The sequence below is a fragment of the Lissotriton vulgaris genome, chromosome 4_1, assembly GCF_964263255.1.
Source record: "Lissotriton vulgaris chromosome 4_1, aLisVul1.2, whole genome shotgun sequence".
Lineage (NCBI taxonomy): Eukaryota > Metazoa > Chordata > Amphibia > Caudata > Salamandridae > Lissotriton > Lissotriton vulgaris.
Window position 1 is genome coordinate 2,055,399,615 of NC_141691.1, and position 18,999 is coordinate 2,055,418,613.

The 18,999-nt window shown below is 41.4% G+C and overlaps 1 protein-coding gene across 4 annotated transcripts in view; it reads left to right on the top strand.

Moving 5' to 3' along the window:
* The window catches only part of LOC147724956 (uncharacterized), a 235,710-nt gene that overhangs the window by 36,827 nt on the left and 179,884 nt on the right, over nucleotides 1-18,999 (top strand). For all 4 annotated transcript variants that reach the window (XM_086966449.1, XM_086966448.1, XM_086966450.1 and 1 more), the window contains exon 2: nucleotides 11,925-11,996. In XM_086966449.1, the coding sequence (XP_086822575.1) occupies nucleotides 11,925-11,996 (72 nt within the window). The remainder of the gene's footprint in view (nucleotides 1-11,924; nucleotides 11,997-18,999) is intronic.

An 18,999-nucleotide genomic window follows, 5' to 3' on the forward strand; every position in this document is an offset into this window, starting at 1 on the left:
ACTGCTGGAGGCTCGGCGGAGAAAGAGTAGAAGAGGTCGATGAATACACCTATCTCGGTAGGATCTTCTCAAAGAGTCTGACAAATACAAAGCAGATAAACAATTTAAAGAGGAAATCAGAATTACATGCCGGGGCCCTCTCCAGACTGTACTCTGCTACAGGGAACAGGCATTTCTCTTCACTGCTAAAAGTATACAGAGTAAAGATTCCCCCTGTATTATCCTATGCTACGGAACAATAAAACAGTGGTCTTATATGGACCAAAAAGAAGGGAACATTTTGAAAAAAGTCTTGAAGGTCTCAGAATCTACACCGGTTCAAGCTCTAAGACTTGAATTCTCAATTACAAGTTCCTATGCTACAGCTGTTGCGAATGTTATCAGGTGGGCCTACAATCTCCTTCACGCAAAAGAAGGTTCACTACGATCCCTGTTAAAGATCGAGACTTTTGAACTAGATGCTTCAAAGCAAATATTCTTCAGGAATATGTCCGTGGTATTCCAAATCGCTAAAATCAGTACGGATATTTTGCTCACCTGGTCAGCCACCAACTGAAACTTTTCTTAAAATGTTTTACTCCTTAACTGAGTTTCGAACTCGACTTTGCACACTGTAGCAAATTATCTTTGTATACACTTTACGTTGAGACATTGGAGTACAAGCATGTACAGACATACATAGGGTTTTCACTCACACATGGTGCCAGAAGGGCAATTACAATGCTGCGATTAGGTATTTTACCAGTGTTAACTTTTACATCAAGATGGACACCAGGTGGATCCCCATTATGTACTCTTTGTCAAGGGGGTGATCAGAACATCGAGCACCTTTTATTTGCATGCCCTAACTCAAATGTAGTAACAGCACGGTCAAGATATCTTGATCCCATATACCGTAAATGTAGAATTTCATCAGTAAAAGAATTGTTATTTGTGTGCAAACAACCACCTAATGAATTTGTATGTTACAATTTCTATAAATTTTTAAAATCTTTTTTAACATTATATTAATTTGTAATGAATTTCTTTTTCTTGTAAACCGTTTTTATATAATATTTGTGGTCCTCAGTTGAGTACCGAAACAAATAAAAAATTTTGACTTTTGACTTTTGACTTTGGTAGATATTTCTTATTTATCCTCTTCAAAATAGACATCCACAGGTACCAGAACTTGCACAGTGGGGCTTAAGACAAGTGGTAACATCCGAATTCAAAAATGTCATCTGTATGGGACAATGGGACAATAAAATACAATTCAATGATACATTTACAAACTGTTTTTCTTCAACTACTAGCTGGTTGGATACTCCATCACCAAAAACCGAAATTTAGTTATTTGAATAAAAAAGAAAGAAAAAGGAAAAAGGAGTAGGGCGAAATATATAAAAGAGGAGGTATATTTTCAGATGAATACTCTCATGAAAAAATACACCGACTAAAAGATATATATAGAAAGTTCCCTTCCCAAGAGACAGAAATTTTGAGATGTACAGCACAGAAATAGATGTATCTCCTGGGTGCCATTATATGTATCAGGGGTACACACTCCATACGATATCTGAGAAGTGAAGCATGCCTAAGGATGTACAAACCAAGGTAAGAGAATTATACCTAATAATGGTACTCCTATCTCACAGATCACAAAGTCGTGTTCCTCAAGTCAGAACACTGTAGAGATGGGTCCAACTAAAGTAGTAGTCTCTTCCGGGAAAAATCCTATGTAGATATAGAAAGGGTAGGGTGAATACAAAGTCTAACTAGTGGTACATATCTCACACATTAAGCCCTTTAAGTACGGGAAGGTGTAACTTTCCACGTTAAAATAATACACTTCCTTTTTCTTTAGGTTCAGCAATATAAACTATTCATCGTTATTTATTTTATTGTTAGTAGCCGACCCCTCTGAGGAGGATGATTGACCTAATAATTTAGAAAAATCCTCATCAGTAAATCCCAAAATTTTAATTTTGTTCATAGAGATACCTCAACGTCACTAAATGAGACTGTGAATAATACTGATTACTCTAACGATAAAAGTGAATCATGCAAAGATTTATACTAGGTAAGAACAAGGGGTAAGATAAGAAGGTATAAAGGTTGAAAAATTAAATGGCAGAAATTAGTAAAAAGAAAGGTAACAGATAAAGAAGTAGCAACCAGCTATAACCCTCACAGCAAAGGTGCTGGGGAAAATTCAACAACAAAGAGGGTCCCTGGAGGAGAAAAGATTAACCGGCAGAGGAGAACAGGGGAAGCCCAATAACACAAAAACAGACCTCTCACCGGTGTCTGTAAGTATCCAATAACTTCAATATATTCTACAAATCATCCTTGTCCCAAATTCGGAAATTATTTAGAAAAATGTATTTTTTTCATTTATTATATCTTTTTTTGTCATTAGTCAAACAATACATAGGCAAATATATATTCAATACATTAACTTATATAAGCGCCAAAGAAAAACATGTTCACACACACCAAAAATACATACATACCTTTCATCAAGTATACACACACCAATCCTTCCACTCTAATACCCAAGAGAAAACACTCCACTATCATACTCCATGCATTTCAACAAAAAAAGTCTAAAAAACAGGTATAAAATTATATACAATATATACAAAAAGAAAGAAACAAACAAAAAGCACCGACGCGCGTTTCGGAAAAGGACCAAAAGTCCGCAGATCCTTCGTCAGGGCGCAGTCGAAATTATTTATAATATAGCAAAAGGTTCTTTATATGTTGTATATATTTCTTATTTATCCTCTTCAAAATAGATATCCACAGGTACCAGAACTTGCACAGTGGGGCTTAAGACAAGTGGTAACATCCAAATTCAAAAATGTCATCTGTATGGGACAATGGGACAATAAAATACTATTCAATGATACATTTATAAACTGTTTTTCTTCAACTACTAGCTAGTTGGATACTCCATCACCAAAAACCGAAATTTAGTGAAGTGAATAAAAAAGAAAGAAAAATGTAAAAGGAGTAGGGCAAAATATATTAAAGAAGAGGTATATTTTCAGATGAATACTCTCATGAAAAGGTACACCGACTAAAAGATATATATAAAAAGTTCCCTTCCCAAGAGACAGAACTTTTGAGAAGTACAGCACTGAAATAGATGTATCTCCTGGGTGCCATTAGATTTATCAGGGGTACACACTTCATACCATATCCGAGAAGTGAAGCATGCCTAAGGATGTACAAACCAAGGTAAGAGAATTATACCTATTAGTGGTACTCCTATCTCACAGATCACAATGTCGTGTTCCTCAAGTCAGAACACTGTAGAGATGGGTCCAACTAAAGTAGTAGTCTCTTCCGGGAAAAATCCTATTTAGATATAGAAAGGGTAGGGTGAATACAAAGTCTAACTAGTAGTACATATCTCACACATTAAGCCCTTTAAGTACGGGAAGGTGTAACTTTCCACATTAAAATAATACACTGCCTTTTTCTTAAGGTTCAGCAATTTAAACCATTCATCGTTATTTATTTTATTGTTAGTAGCCGACCGCTCCGAGGAGGATGATTGACCTAATAATTTAGAAAAATCCTTATCAGTAAATCCAAAAGTTTTCATTTTGTCCATATAGATACCTCAACGTCACTTAAAGAGACTGTGAATAATACTGATTACTCTAACGATAAAAGTGAATTGTGCAAAGATTTATACTAGGTAAGAAAAAGGGGTAAGATAAGAAGGTATAAAGGGTGGAAAATTAAATGGCAGAAATTAGTAAAAAGAAAGGTAACAGATATAGAAGTAGCAACCAGCTACTACCCTCACAGCAAAGGTGCTGGGGAAAATTCAACAACAAAGAGGGTCCCTGGAGGAGAAAAGATGAACCGGGAGAGGAGAACAGGGGAAGTCCAATAACACAAAAACAGACCTCTCACCGGTGTCTATAAGTATTCAATACCTTCAATATATTCTACAAATCATCATTGTCCCAAATTCAGAATTTTTTTTTTTTTCATTTATTATATCTTTTTCGTGTCATTAGTCAAACAACACATAGGCAAATATATATTCAATACATTAACTAATATAAGCCCCAAAGAAAAACATGTTCACACACACCAAAAATACGTACATACGTGTCATCAAGTATACACACACCAATCCTTCCACTCTAATACCCAAGAGAAAACACTCCACTATCCTACTCAATGCATTTTAACAAAAAACAGATATACGATTATATACAATATATACAAAAAGAAAGAAACAAACAAAAAGCGCCGATGCGCGTTTCGGAAAAGGACCAAAAGTCCGCAGATCCTTCGTCAGGGCGCAGACAAAAATATTTATAATCTAGCAAAACGTTCTTCATATGTGGTAGATATTTCTTATTTATCCTCTTCAAAATAGATATCCACAGGTTCCAGAACTTGCACAGTGTGGCTTAAGACAAGTTGTAACATCCGAATACAAAAATGTCATCTGTATGGGACAATGGGACAATAAAATACAATTCAATGATACATTTACAAACTGTTTTATGTATTGAATATATATTTGCCCATGTGTTGTTTGACTAATGACATGAAAAAGATATTAAAAAATACATTTTTCTAAAGAATTTCCGACTTTGAGGAATTTTATCCACCATATTTCATGACGGGACAACCATTTCGCATTTCTCGGTCTGGCAGAATTTAAATTTTCTCTAGTATTTTTAATCTGAGTTGGGGAATTGTGTGGTTACGTTTTACCCAATGTGTAGCCAAACTTGAGTTCACTGCTTTGTTTCTTATGCGGCTTTTATGTTCAATTATGCGTACTTTAACTTTTCTTTCTATTTTGCTTATATATAGCTTGCCACACGATCATTTAATGCTGTAAATTACATATGAAGAGTTGCAATCAGCCTGGTCCCTCAACCTAATGCATTTTCCAGTCTGAGGATGTAGGATCGTCGATCCCACAATGTTAGGCCAGCCTCAGACAGCCGGGCAAACTGAAATCCACACTTAGCAGTGCCCATTATTACTCAAAAATCTGAGGATGGGCATGCCCCACCCTGACCGGGCTGGCTCTGGCTCCGGGAAAAATAAAATGATAATTAAATTGTTATATTATCATTTCATTTTTCTCGTTTACCTCTGCTGGCTTTCAGCAGGGGGTGACACTCCTCTGCTATAACAGAGGAGCCGCCCATGCGTCACAGGCTTCTAGGAACTGTAAAAAGGAAGTGTCCTGCCGCACCAAATCTCGGCCTTTTGCAAAGGCGGATGGTGCAGACAGCAGTCGATGGCACAGCTGTTGCAGCCAGAGGTTTGCAGACAATCGCTGTCTGCATGACTGGCGACAGAACTCTGCTGGGGATCTGCAGGTGTTGCTTGGTCTGCTGCTCTCCCTGGTGCAATGCCTCCTGGTCCTGTGGCGCTCCTCCTGCAGTGACTCCCTTCTCTTTGCGCTTTGAGTCATGAAACGTAACCTCAGGCTGTGAGCTCCCTCTGTGTAGCTGTGATTTGGAGCTCAAGTTCAAGTTCAAGTTCAAGAATTTATATAGCGCACTACTCACCCAGAGGGTCTCAAGGCGCTTGGGGAAGGGGTTCATCATTTATCGAATAGCCAGGTTTTAAGTTCTTTTCTGAAGGAGATGTGGTTCTGTGTAAGGCGGAAGTGAGTGGGGAGTGAGTTCCAGGTCTTGGCCGCCAAGTAGGAGAAGGATCTACCTCCCATGGTGGATCTTTGGATACGTGGAACTGAGGCGAGGCCTTGATTGGATGATCTTAGTTGGCGAGTGGGTGTGTAGAAGGATAGTCGAGTGTTGAGGCATTCGGGCCCTAGTGTGTAGAGGGCCTTGTGTGCGTGGGTGAGAAGACAGTACGTTATTCTCTTGTTGACGGGAAGCCAGTGGAGGTCTTTCAGGTGGCCGGTGATGTGATCTTGGCGAGGGATGTCCAAAATGAGTCTTGCTGATGCGTTTTGGATGCGTTGGAGTTTTTTCTATAATTTGGCTGTAATTCCGGCATAGAGGGTGTTTCCGTAGTCTAGTCGACTCGTAACCAGTGCGTGGGTGACAGTCTTTCTTGTCTCGGCGGGGATCCAGCAGAAGATTTTTTTGAGCATACGAAGTACGTTGAAGCAGGAGGATGAGACGGCGTTGACTTGATTGGTCATCGAGAGTGAAGACTCTAGGATGAAGCTAAGGTTACGTGCATGGTCCGTGGGTATGGGTGCTTGCCCCAGATCCGAAGGCCACCATGAGTCGTCCCAGGCAGAGGAGGATGATCCTAGTATGAGCACTTCCGTTTTGTCTGAGTTAAGTTTAAGGCGGCTGTCTTTCATCCATACGGCTACTTCTTTCATGCCTTCGTGAAGATTGGTTTTGGCGGTTGGGTGTCGTCAGCGTAGGAGATGATTTTTAGGTTGTGTTGACGCGCGATGGAAGCGAGTGGGCTCATGTAAACGTTGAAGAGGGTGGGACTGAGTGATGATCCTTGTGGTACACCGCAGATGACTTCGGTGGCTTCTGATTTGAAGGGGGGAAGTCGGACTCTCTGAGTTCTCCCAGCTAGGAACGAGATGATCCAGTCCAAGGCTTTTCCTTTTATGCCGATGTTGCTGAGGCGTTGTATGAGTGTGCTGTGACAAACAGTGTCGAAGGCGCGGAGAGGTCGAGTAGAATGAGGGCCACTGTTTCTTCGTTGTCCAGTAGTGTTCGGATGTCGTCTGTTGCTACGATGAGGGCGGTTTCAGTGCTGTGTTTGGCTCAAAAGCCGGACTGTGAGGGATCGAGGGAGTTGTTGGATTCGAGGAAGGCGGCGAGTTGGCTATTGACGGCTTTCTCAATGACTTTGGCCGGGAAAGAGAGGAGGGATATGGGGCGGTAGTTTTTAAGTTCGGAGGGGTCTGTTGTGGGTTTCTTCAGGAGGGTGCTGACTTCGGCATGTTTTCAGCTTTCGGGGAAGGTAGCAGAGATTAAGGAGCAGTTGATGACATCACGGAGATGGGGTGCGATGATGGAGTCTGCTTTGTTGAAGATGTGGCGGGGACAGGGGTCGGTTGGCGAGCCAGAGAGGATGGAATTCATGAGGCGGATGGTGTCTTAAGTGGTGATTGTGTTCCAAGCGCTGAGGTTGTTAGAGGGCGGTTTAGGTTCTGAGGGGGGTGGAGAGGATTGTTTGTTGGAACAGTTTTCGAAGCTGTATGTAAGTCGGCAATTTTGTTGTAGAAGAAGGAGGATAACGAATCGCAGAGGTCTTGGGAGGGAGTGATGTCGTTTGAAGCAGCGGTGGGGTTGTGGTGGCTCGGATCAGCTGGTGGTGTTTGCGGGTGGCTGCCTTGAAGGTGGTCATGTTGTCGGTGGTAGGGTTTTTTCTCCATGTTTTCTCGAGAGTGCGGCATAACTTTTTGGATTTCTTAAGGTCGTCGTTGAACCAGGGGGCCTTTTTGTTGTCTTGTTTGGTGTGATGGTTTTTCAAGGGTGCTAATTCGTCAACGCTGTGAGTGATCCATTGTTTGAATTTGATGGCAGCTTGGTTTGGGTCTGATGAGAGGGCGGGTGGGTTTTGGTTGAGCGATGTGAGGAGTTGGTCGGTGGTGATTTTGGTCCGTTTTCTTCGGGGGATAGGTTGTGGGGGGTTGTGGGTCGGGGTGGTTTTGTAGCTGAAGTGAACACAACTGTGGTCCGTCCAGTGGAGAGCTGTGGTGCGATCGAAGGAGATGTGTTTGCTGAAGGTGAAGATTGGGTCGAGCGTATGTCCAGCTACATGGGTGGGGGTGTCAACAAGTTGTTTGAGGCCGAGATTGGCCAGGTTGTCAAGAAGGGTGGTGGCCACGCCTAGAACCCTCTGAAGCCATGTCTTGTTCTTTGTGAATCAACTTGCCCTACTGTGGACTCTGGCTGGAGTTTACACTGTGCTAGTCTTGTGGGCCTTTCAGGAAATAGAAAGGTTCTTGTGCCTGGGAAGGGTCAGGTCCAGAGGGACCTGTGACAGTGAAGTAAGGCAGTCTAGACCAGGGGATGTTGAAGATGGCAGGTTGCTACAAGATGCCCAATTTTTCTGTTGCATTTTAAAGTTTTTGGAGCACTGTGGGGTTTGTTGCATCAGAAAAGATGTTTCAAAGAAGAAGTGAAGCGAAAAGACAATAAATACCAATCAATTGGGCTATATCCTCCATTATAAACTATATTCATCACCATGTGGCAGAATTACAAACTAGGGAGTCTAATTACTAAGATTTAATAGGGTGTTTACATCACAAAGCGCGCTAAATCTTTTCAAACTAATTTAGGTGCACATTTATACAAGGGCTTTGCGACACCGTAGCGTCACTTTTTAGGAGGTTGCAGTCGCGCAGTGCCCTGTACCATATTTACAAAGCGGCGTTGAGCCACTTTTCATGGCTTAACGTTGCTTTGTAAATATCGTCTCCTTTCACGCAGGTATCTGCGTGAAAGGGGCGTGCAATGGGTGTTGCTGTGGGCGTTCGACCGCTACACCCATTGCTTTTTGACGCTGCCCCAGATTACAAAGATCTGTAAAATCTGAGATAGCACCTAAATTGAACAGCACTGAAAGCAGGCAATAGATTGGTACAACGAGTAGAAATACTTTTATTTCTCCTTGTTTTTACTCTTTCAATGTGTGCTGCATTCTGCAACACATATAGAAGGAGCAAATTGCCTTTAATAATTGTTTATGTGCAGGAAGGTGTCCCTTCCTTCACATAAACACACACCCTTGCACCATGGTCCAAGGATGCCTGAGTTGGCACTAGGCAGCTTTTTTTACAGCTAGCGCAATGGAACACAGGGGTACGCTGTATATGGACAACAATCCAGAGCACACTTTGTGTATCCAATCAGGTATCAAACTTCAAACGGTCAAATGATTAAAGTGATGGGATAGATCATACACGCATAAGTCTTTCACAATGTATTTTATTGTTCAACAGTGTTCTTTCTTCAGAATCACTGTGTATGTCACTCTAGCCTACACGTGTTTCATCACAGCATGTGGCTGTGAATCTTCAGGGCTGATCTGAATGATCAAGGCGCGTTATCGGGAGACCGGTGATAATTCCGTCCCGGTCCTAATCGGGATGTTTGCGTGTGGTTGGAGGACGGTACCGTAAGTAATCGGTTACCGTTTCGTCAAAATAGGGGATCGTGTGTAACAAAACACACAGCGTCGGTACTTTAAGGCTGTTAGCCCGAGGGTTGAGCCGAATGCAGCTCCTGTTTCCGGAAACGTTCGCGCCTTGATCATTCAGATCAGCCCTGAAGATTCACAGCCACATGCTGTGATGAAACACGTGTAGGCTAGAGTGACATAAACAGTGATTCTGAAGAAAGAACACTGTTGAACAATAAAATACATTGTGAAAGACTTATGCGTGTATGATCTATCCCATCACTTTAATCATTTGACCGTTTGAAGTTTGATACCTGATTGGATACACAAAGTGTGCTCTGGATTGTTGTCCATTTACATTAGAGAGAGGTCTCTGAACCTCTTCTCTTACAGAGGTTAAGGTTTTCCTCTGCCAAGAAGCACCTAATTTTATATCGCGAGACTTTAATACTTACCGTGACAAGCTGAGCGCCATTTTCCTGAATACTTAAAAACAGGGGTACGCTGTATTGTTGTGAATACAGCGCATCCCTGCATTTTTGAAGTGACACAGCACAGCACTGCTAAATTGCTTTCAGCGCTGCACGGCATCATTTCTTTGTAAATAGGCCCCCTACGTTCCAGTGCTAAACTTGTTTAGCTCTGGAAAATTCTTGAAAGTGGTTCAAAGCAGTGCACAGCGCTGCTCTGCATTACTTAGCGTGAAGGGGGTGTACCATTGGTGGTGCATGGGCATTCCCACGCAACCATCAAACGTTTAGCGCCCATCTCAAATAGGTGCTATGAAGGAGAAATGCTTTGATTTTTCCTTTCTTTTTCAACTCTGCATGTGTGCGGCACTGTACAGCACACATACAAAGTGGGAAAAGGTTTAAAGTTAGTCTGAGCATAGTGTTTTGTACTGGAAGAGCATCCTTCCAGTACAAAACATATGCTAGACTCATGCAGACACCCTTGCGCTGTGGTGCAAAGGTGTGTGCATGGCACCCGGTAGCTAATTTCAGCACCAGCGCTAGGGAGAGGGGAGGAGAGTGCCAAATTTCTGTGAATATGGCACTCCCCTGCTTTCTTCTTCTTGCGCAAAGCGGCACAGCTTTTTTGCCGCTGTGTTGCATGAGATTTTAGTAAATCAGCTCCAAGGAGTTAAAATAGGAACTGCTACACATTGTGACTTAAACAGTATTGAAGCTCATCCTGATGGGCGTCCTAAGTCAGCCACCCCTAAGTACCATATTGGTCACAAAATATACGCAGTGGTGGAAGTGGGCAGTGGCCCCCTAAAACTTGGCCATCAGGATACATTTAGTTTTATAAATTAAGCACTGCAATTGTGTGGCCATGGTTATCAGTTATATGTTTATTGTCCCCTTTATGGAAAGGCTTTGCTGGTCCTATAGCACAGAAAAGATTCCTTTAGTATGTTCTTCCTGTGATTGCAGTGGGTATCCACCAAATGTCTGTCCCTAAATGAAGCGAAGTTGGCATATAGCTACTGTGTCTGGACTCAAAGGGTACATGTGCTATAAACCAGTTTACTGGTGGCATGCAGGGCAGAAACACTTTATTCAACTTACTGGAAGGTGAGTAGATTCTAATTAAGAGACCTGGCTATGTACACAAACACAGCTATAATTGTTGGCATATTTTCGTTAGGGCACATCAGAATGCACCATAGGCAGACACTGTAGTTGAGAAGCAGATCTCCGCGTGGGAAGGTGTAGAGAAAATTAAAACTTTACTGGACTTGAAATAATTATTAATAATATATTTATGATAAATAATAATGTAAATTATTTTTATTTATTTCATTTAAATGAATGTGAGTTGATTTTTAGAGGTGCACAAAGGCATTTACTGATGGGTCTCATATTTGTAACTAATAGATTTGTGCACCAATGTTTAGTAAGACCCTCTGAAGGAGTTGTATGTTTGAACAAGAAATTATTTTCCTTTTTCCCAATTCTTCTTGCCATTAAATTTCACTGACTGAATGTGCATTGGAATTTTTTACAAAAACATTATATTTCGAGTATAATATAAGAAAATATACCACATATAAGACTATTGTTCATAAACATATTTCTCGGCATACCTTATAAAGCACTGATTTCAAAGTTAGTTAAAATACATCTTTAAAAAAGTAACATAAAGCAGAGAAAACAGCAAGACTGCAATTGTAAAAGATAGTGAACACTGTCAACTGTCAGGGACTACACGATTTTCAGACTTTTAAGCATTTAAATGTATAATAAAAACAATGGAAAATAATATATAAGGCTATTGATTTGTTTCAATGAGCTGTATCAGGAAAGAGGAAAAAAATGTGTATATACATATGAACAGGGAGGTAAAGGATTCTCCAGCAACATGTCTCTCAGGGCAGGCACATTCTGTGAGCTAGGTGAGCATTCTAACTCTTTAATAGGACTCTCAGAACTCATAGACTGGTATTAAAGGAAGAAGGCATAATGAAGTTTAGTTTATTGCTGTAATGATGTTAGTAATCAGGCTCTAATTATGTGTCCTCTCAGTAGATATCAACTGGCTAGGGGGCCAATCAAATACAGGATTTTTGGTAGCGCACAGCTGTCTGATTACATTCATGCTTATTAAACGGCTTACCCACTCTCATTAAGAGGAATGTCCATCCATGAATTGCTGATTTTTCTCATGGTCTACATCTTGCTTTGCACTGTTCAGCTGTGGACAGTATACTCGCCTACGATGGCGTCTACAGAGATGTGCCCTAATGTCCAGAATCGGTCCCTGGTACCAGTATCCCATCGTCAATAAACGTTCCTGTCTTTTCTTGCCTACAGAATATTCATCATCAACACCCCACAATAACGTTACAGGAGACTTCCCAGGATATTCAAATCATACAACAACAGGTAATTTATTAATCTACAAGTCAGAAATATGGACAGGGTTATGTTTTGTGAGTACCTGTGATGGTACAGCATGGCAGCCCTTGAAATGCGGGCAAGCTTCTGACCAGCTAAAAGTATATTGTTGCTTACAGAACCATTTTTAAACATAATTCATTATTTTGTTATTGCAACAAAACTGTGTGCTAGGCCTGTCTTGTGTGTGCGCATCCTTGTTTTGACTGCCATGTATCAAGATCTGTTAATTCTATAGCATGACATGTATTGGTGTCTATTGCCTGTGGTTGAGGCTTAGTTTTTACTTCTCAGCCCTGCTCTCCTTTGGGACCTTCTCCTGGCCTAATATCCCCTTCAGGCAAGATTTCTCCTTCTAGCATTACTTCCTGCATTTCACTCTTACTTATATGATCTCAATTCTCCAATCCTTCAAAGCTGTCTCTGAGGCAAGGACCTTCTCCTATGCTCAGTCATCAACCTTTGAGCTCCTTCAACTCTCACCCCTATCTTAAATGTCATCACCCCCTCTGATCTAAAAGACTTCTCACCCTTGTCTGCAAAAAGTGCCCATATCAACCTCCCTCCACAAAACCTGACTCAGTGACCTTTCCAGGTACCATCCCATTACCCATCTCATCTCTCTCAGAAAAGACCTTGAAAAGTGGGTGCACTCCAATTATTAAGCCCAATTGCTGACAAAGACCTTCTGAAGGGAACTGACTGAGGCTTCAAAAAGTGTTCCTGCCCTGAAGCCTCAGCACTGCATGTCAACTATGATGCTCAGCAACCATCTGACAACAACACGCCCCTCCTTGTCCTATCATAGCAAACCATCAACCTCCCCTTCAAAATGGGCGTCCACCATCCCAAAGTGACTCTCCTCATTATTGGCTTTGCAAAACATTCCAGTTCCAGTTTGAATACTTTATTTTGGTCAACGACCTTAAAAGCATTACAAAATATAAAGCATATTGTTATATTAGTCAAATGAATTCAGGTTAAACATTTTCTAGGTAAAAGGACCACAATGTAACATTTTAGATTAAATAAAATCTCTACATACGATCAAATATAAAACACGATTTTAGAGCGAAATTGCATAAAAACATAATTTTGTTATAAAGTTAAAAGTTTCTTTCCAGGTGATATTTAATATGCAGCAGGGCGAGGATGTACAGTGGCAACTTTCATGAATGTGCTCAATGTTTGATTTCTGCGTAATTGTCCTGGCCAGACCAGGCCAGGATGCTTCTAAAACTTTAGCTATAAAATAGACCACACAAGAGCCAGTGTCTGCCCTGCAGATCTGTAAGGCTTGTTTGTGGAACTGTGTTCCAAGAAGTCTACATAAAGGTACAACCCAGCATCTTCTTTGTCTAGTATATGCTGAGCAAATGAAAAGCAGATGATCATCTGTCTCCTGGGCTCCTCCACAGGCCAGGCAGGCTGTGCTACTCTCTGTGTGTGGACTCCATTTACAGGTAAAAGATGCGAGTGGCACAATACCCAGCCTAAATTCTATGTGCAAAGATCTAGTAAATGGCGGGTCAATCTCTTCCAGGTACGTTTCAAATCTTGGTTCACATTTGTGGTTCAGGAGGCACTCAGATAAGCCGCCACTACTGGTGGATGTCAATACCTTCCTCCACTCATTAGTCCAGAAGCATCTTTGACCCGTTTTATCGAAGAAGCAGAGATGCGCCCTGGGCATTGCCAAAAATCAGAGACCCCCAGTGCAAAAAGAGATTCCTTAATGTATCTTAGCTACTGCAAAGTGTTAACACACCAGGGGGGTCACAGGAATATCCTTTAGTCTGTTCCTATAGCATTCCAACTCAGGGACCAGCCATAATCTCAGCCAAGATAAGATTGGTTTTATTCTCACCGTGGCATCAATTGGGTAAACATTTACGTCCATTTGGGGTGTACTTGGGGGGAGTTTAAGCGCTAACCATAAAAACTTGTTTTCCGTAATCTCTAGCGAATCCACTTTACTGAAGCCCCAGAGTTCAGAGCCATAAGTAGCCGCAGCCACGGCTTGGGCTCCCTGGATCTGCAATAGTGGGGACATTGGATCAAAAGATGTATTATTAGCAAAGTTCAGCGAGACAGCTGCCCTATGATTAAGAAGTAGCCCACTATTGACTATCTCTGTTTCATGAGCTGGTGCTGGACAAACATATACTCAGGTAGTCGAAATCTGAAACTCTCTCGAGATTGGCTCCCCTTAGTCTGATTGTTACTTGGAATATATTATTGGGATGAATAGCCAACATTTTGTTTTATGAGCATCTATGGCTAGCCCATTAGTAGTGCAAAAAGGTTTAATCTTTTTAGTAGTAGTTCCAAGCCTTTGGGAGTTTTTAACACCAAGAGGGTATCATCGGCAACTAACGAAACCGGGATTTTGATACCACTCAGGACCAGGGAGTTTTTTACGCATACCATTAGGAAGTCAACACACCTAATAATAAAAGGTATAAAGAGTGTTGGGGCAAGAACACATCCTTGCCTTACACCCTTATCTACTGAGATGCGATTTGTTAATTCACCCTCTGGGCCCCATCTTACTTGGGCATAGTTTCCCGTGTGGAGTCACACAATGATTTCAAGTAGCATAGGAGGGATAAGCATGTCCCTCATAGCTGCCCATAGTTTGTTTCTGGGGACTATTTTGAAGGCAGCCTTGAGGCCCACAAATGCTATGTAAAACTCCCTCCATTGTGGTCTATGGTTTTACACCTCAGCATCCAGAATTTAAAAACTTGATCACCGGTATTTATTTTTGGGCAAAATCCTGCCTGAAAGGTGGACATAATATTATTGTCTTCCAACCAATATGACCCATGACTTGTTTGCTAAAGATCTTCTGGGCTATATCTACCAGGCCTATTGGTTGCCAAAGCTGATCTCACACCTTTCTTGTATTTGGGGACTATTTCTGCTCCCCTGCATGAATCTGGGATAGGTGCCGTAATGGCATTGCAGATACATTCTAAGTATGGTGACCAGATCTCTGACACAGATTTAAACAAATCCCCTGCGATCTTATCTGGCCCAGGGGCCTTTTCAGATTTCAGTTCAGAGATAGTCTGCTCTGTCTCAGCCAGGGTGAATACTAATCTATCATTTAGGGACTCATGCCAGGACATAAGAGGGCCTCTGTCCGTGCTAGGTTGGACCTCAAACTGCAACTCATGAGTAAGCAGATCTCGGTCTGTTTTGGTTAATTTGCCCTTACCACAAAGGGATTTGAAATGGACCACCCAGTCCATGGGTAAGTTGTTGGTTTCAGGTTCTGTTGTATCTGACTTATTTCCATGGCTAAACATGTGCCAAAAAGTGTCTTGATTTTTAGTTTGAATGGCTTATAAGACGTCCACCCACATTTGAGAGTCCCCGGTACTCTAGGTATTTTTAAGGATTGCTTTGTAGCTGGTCCTTGCTTCCAGGATTAGGGATTGTTGGCCACCTTTGATAGCTTTAACCAGGGAGGTTTTGGTCTCTCTACACTCTTTATTGTACTCGGACTGTATATATGCGTGTGATTGGTGTTTGTAATGGTTTTAGTAAAACAAGTGCTCTAAGAGCAGTGAAACAGTCGCTGTGGAGCTCTGATACATCCAAGGGGTTAGGATCGTGGTCACTCATTGATGCCAGGAAGAGCTCCAAATAAGCATATATTTGGCTTAGAGCATCAGGGTTTGAGGCAAAAGTATCCCATCTGCCAATTTTCCTATTGCTAGTGACAGTCAATGCCACTTTGGGGTTAGTCTTTGGCCGGATCTGCTAAAAGTAGGATACTCTCACGGGTTAAAAGCAAGGGATAGTGGTCACTTTCATATCTGTCCTCGACCCTAAGGTCCATCAACGCAGGCCACAAGTAGAGGTCTAAAAGAAAATAGTTGATGTTGCTTCTATAAGGTCCCCTTTTAAATGTGGCCTGCCTCTTTAAATACAAAGGGGTACAGCCGTTACATGTTCTCAATGGGCATGAGAGAGAGAGAGATCTATTAATTGAAGACAACTTCATAGGTAATTGGAATACAAGCTCCTTGCTGCTGGGCAATGCCATGGGGGCCATCTTCATCTCTAGCTATATCTCTGATTAGGATTGAAGGTTTGAAGGACATATTAGAATCGTCCACAATTTCAATAGCGGTACCTCTGCAAGGGATGGGTAGGCATTCCATCAGGTTAGATATAACCTCCGAGTCTGCTGTAGTTTTCCATTGTACACATTATACAAAAAAATATATTTTTGCCATTCCAAGGCCCAAGTTCAACCTCTAAGATATCCTTGAACTTGCTCCTTAGTTGTTTCACCTGTCATTCTAACCTAATGCTGACTCGTATTGTGAGGCCCCCTGAGGCTCTGCCTGAGAGAGACTTCTGCGATGGGGTGAAGAAACTTTTAAAAACATGCCTATCAGAAACTATTAAGTCCCAAGTCTAATGAAACATGACAATGGCAGCCGTGTCAATGAAAAACCTCACCCCCCAGTCTGTTTGGGACAATCTGCTGACAACATTCCAAGATACCATCCTCAGGTTATTGACCCCCTGTGGGCTAAATTATTGAACCCCCTCAGTGAGTGTTAATGTTGGCGGTGGCCCAGCGCGAGGAGCACCCAAGGGTGTCACACCATTGCCTAGGTCGGAGGAAGAGAGGGTAATATGCTGGGGCAATTCGTTTTGTGGATAAAGTGGGAGGATTGCCTTTGGCCCCAGTCAGTCTAACCCATTGAGATTACTTAAGGCAGAAAACTTGTTACTCCATACAAGGTGTGACAAAGAATTACTTTGATTATGAAAACTCAGTTGGGTATCTGGTATGTTGGGTTTGTAGAAGTACCCTAATAGGAGAGGGCATATAATCGTTTGCAAAACATTCAAATATCTCAAAATACTTTCCACGACTTGTTAAAGACGGGATCCCATGGGATTTGTCCGCACACCTATGTTGTTCAGCCTGCCCAAACAAAAGTCGAAATTCACTGAGATACCGACAATAACCAACAGTGCCTCATGGCATCTTCCATATTCAAGATCTAATGCAGAAAGATTTTTTTGTGATATTCATTGATAATTATTAATAGTAAGTTACACAATTAATTAAAATTGATTTAATTATGTATTAACATTTGTTGTTACATCATTATTTTTAATTCAAAATAATTCATTGAAATATGTTATAATTAAATAATAAATAGGTGCTATTTTTATATATTTTATAGAAGAAAATATATTAATGTATATTTCAAACTGTTTTAAATAATAAAAATGTGTTTAACATTATTTCATATGGTGTTATAATTTCTGGTCCTACCTCTATTGTTTTCTGTGGGTGGGTACAAGTGGTTGGCTATGTGGAGTGCTGGATTTACTTCAGTTTTTGTAGTAGTAACTTACACTCCGAGTTTCTGAAAACAGAAAATTGATAAACTTACTCAAACGTATGAATTACTCAAGAGTGTGAGTTACCTTTGTAACTCTGGGCCCCTGCGCCTAAGCCACTGTCTTGGTACCATTCATTCCTGAATGGCAGTAGTGACAGTTTATCTAAGACTATTACCAATCAAAAACACCAAGCTCATCCCCAAAAACAGAGGTAAACAAGGGTCCAAGATTGAGAACTGGCTGCACAAGGCAGTCTTCCCTCCAATTTCCACAAGTCTCAAATGTTTCTAAATATCAAGATGTCTTGAACAACAGTAAAGCCTTCCTCCCTCTGCACACGTTCAATTGAGCTGTTTGAAATGTGTCCTCACTCACATCGACAACAACAATGTTTTGTTTGCATAAGTCGCTAACCTCACCCTCATTCCTCTAGAAGACTACGCCACGTTGCAACACCTGATCATTGGGCATCGAAAAGATGACAACACTACTGCAACCTGTAATAACCGCCACTCGCTCCCACCCCATGCCACATTGAATGTAGATCACTATACATCTTCACATACAAAGCATTGCACTCCTACAACCGGACTATCGAGCTGAAAAGGTCTGACAGCTTGGGCACTCACACCATGAAGCAAGTAATTCTTAAAAATCCCAAAGCAAGAAAGGATTCAACAAAAAACAGGCTCCCTCATCCCTTGCTACCTCTCTTTTTTAGTCTAAAAGAAACTAAACACACTATTCTGTGGCCATCATTCTCTACCATGACCTTCCCTCCTCCTATGTCTCTTCTTAACCCTACATCTTCTTCCAAGTTGTCCTTCTGCATCCACAAACTATTGGTATTCCAGTTTTCAGCTTCCTGTGCACTTCATATATGTAATGAAGGTCATGCACGATGTACACACAGCTTCTATTAACTATTGAAACACATTAATGAGTGAAGCCAACTTATCTGATTTAGATTTCACAATGTTCTACCATGCTTAACGTAGGGTAACAGTGGCCGATAGGTTGATTGCATCCACAAGTATTTGTTGTTTATTTTGGTTTGCTTGTGCATTTTTTTCACATATTTTCACGCATTCTAATCCTCACAGTTCATAGAAATTACTGATATGGAAGGGACAGGGTTATTGGAGACCTGTGTTTCCTGAAGAAGGGCATGACTCTGAAAAGGGTTTTAGTGAAGAGCTCCTACCATCACAAGCCCATTCAGATAAGTAAGCTGCTTGGTCTGAATGAGGAGCAGACCCTATGATGAAGCATGCTCCCACTGGTGGGGGAGAGTCGAGGGTCCTACCAATAGGCATACCTTCTAAGTTAGTCAGGCTCCCTTCTGCTGTTTATCTTTGTGCTAGGTCCTTCGTGCCTTCTGTGGGCTAAAAACAACTGACCCGACTTTTTGGATCGTTTTCTTATGGTTAATGTACAAAAATCTTAACATCTAGTAGCAGGATAAAGGTGTTCTGGGGCTGTACCTTCTAAATTTGACTTCAGGGATATATAGGGTTTTATAATATATGGCCCTATGACTGATTATCATGGCTTTGAAAAAGCTCTCTGCTCCACCCCACAAGCCAGTGTAGGGCACATAAAATAGGGA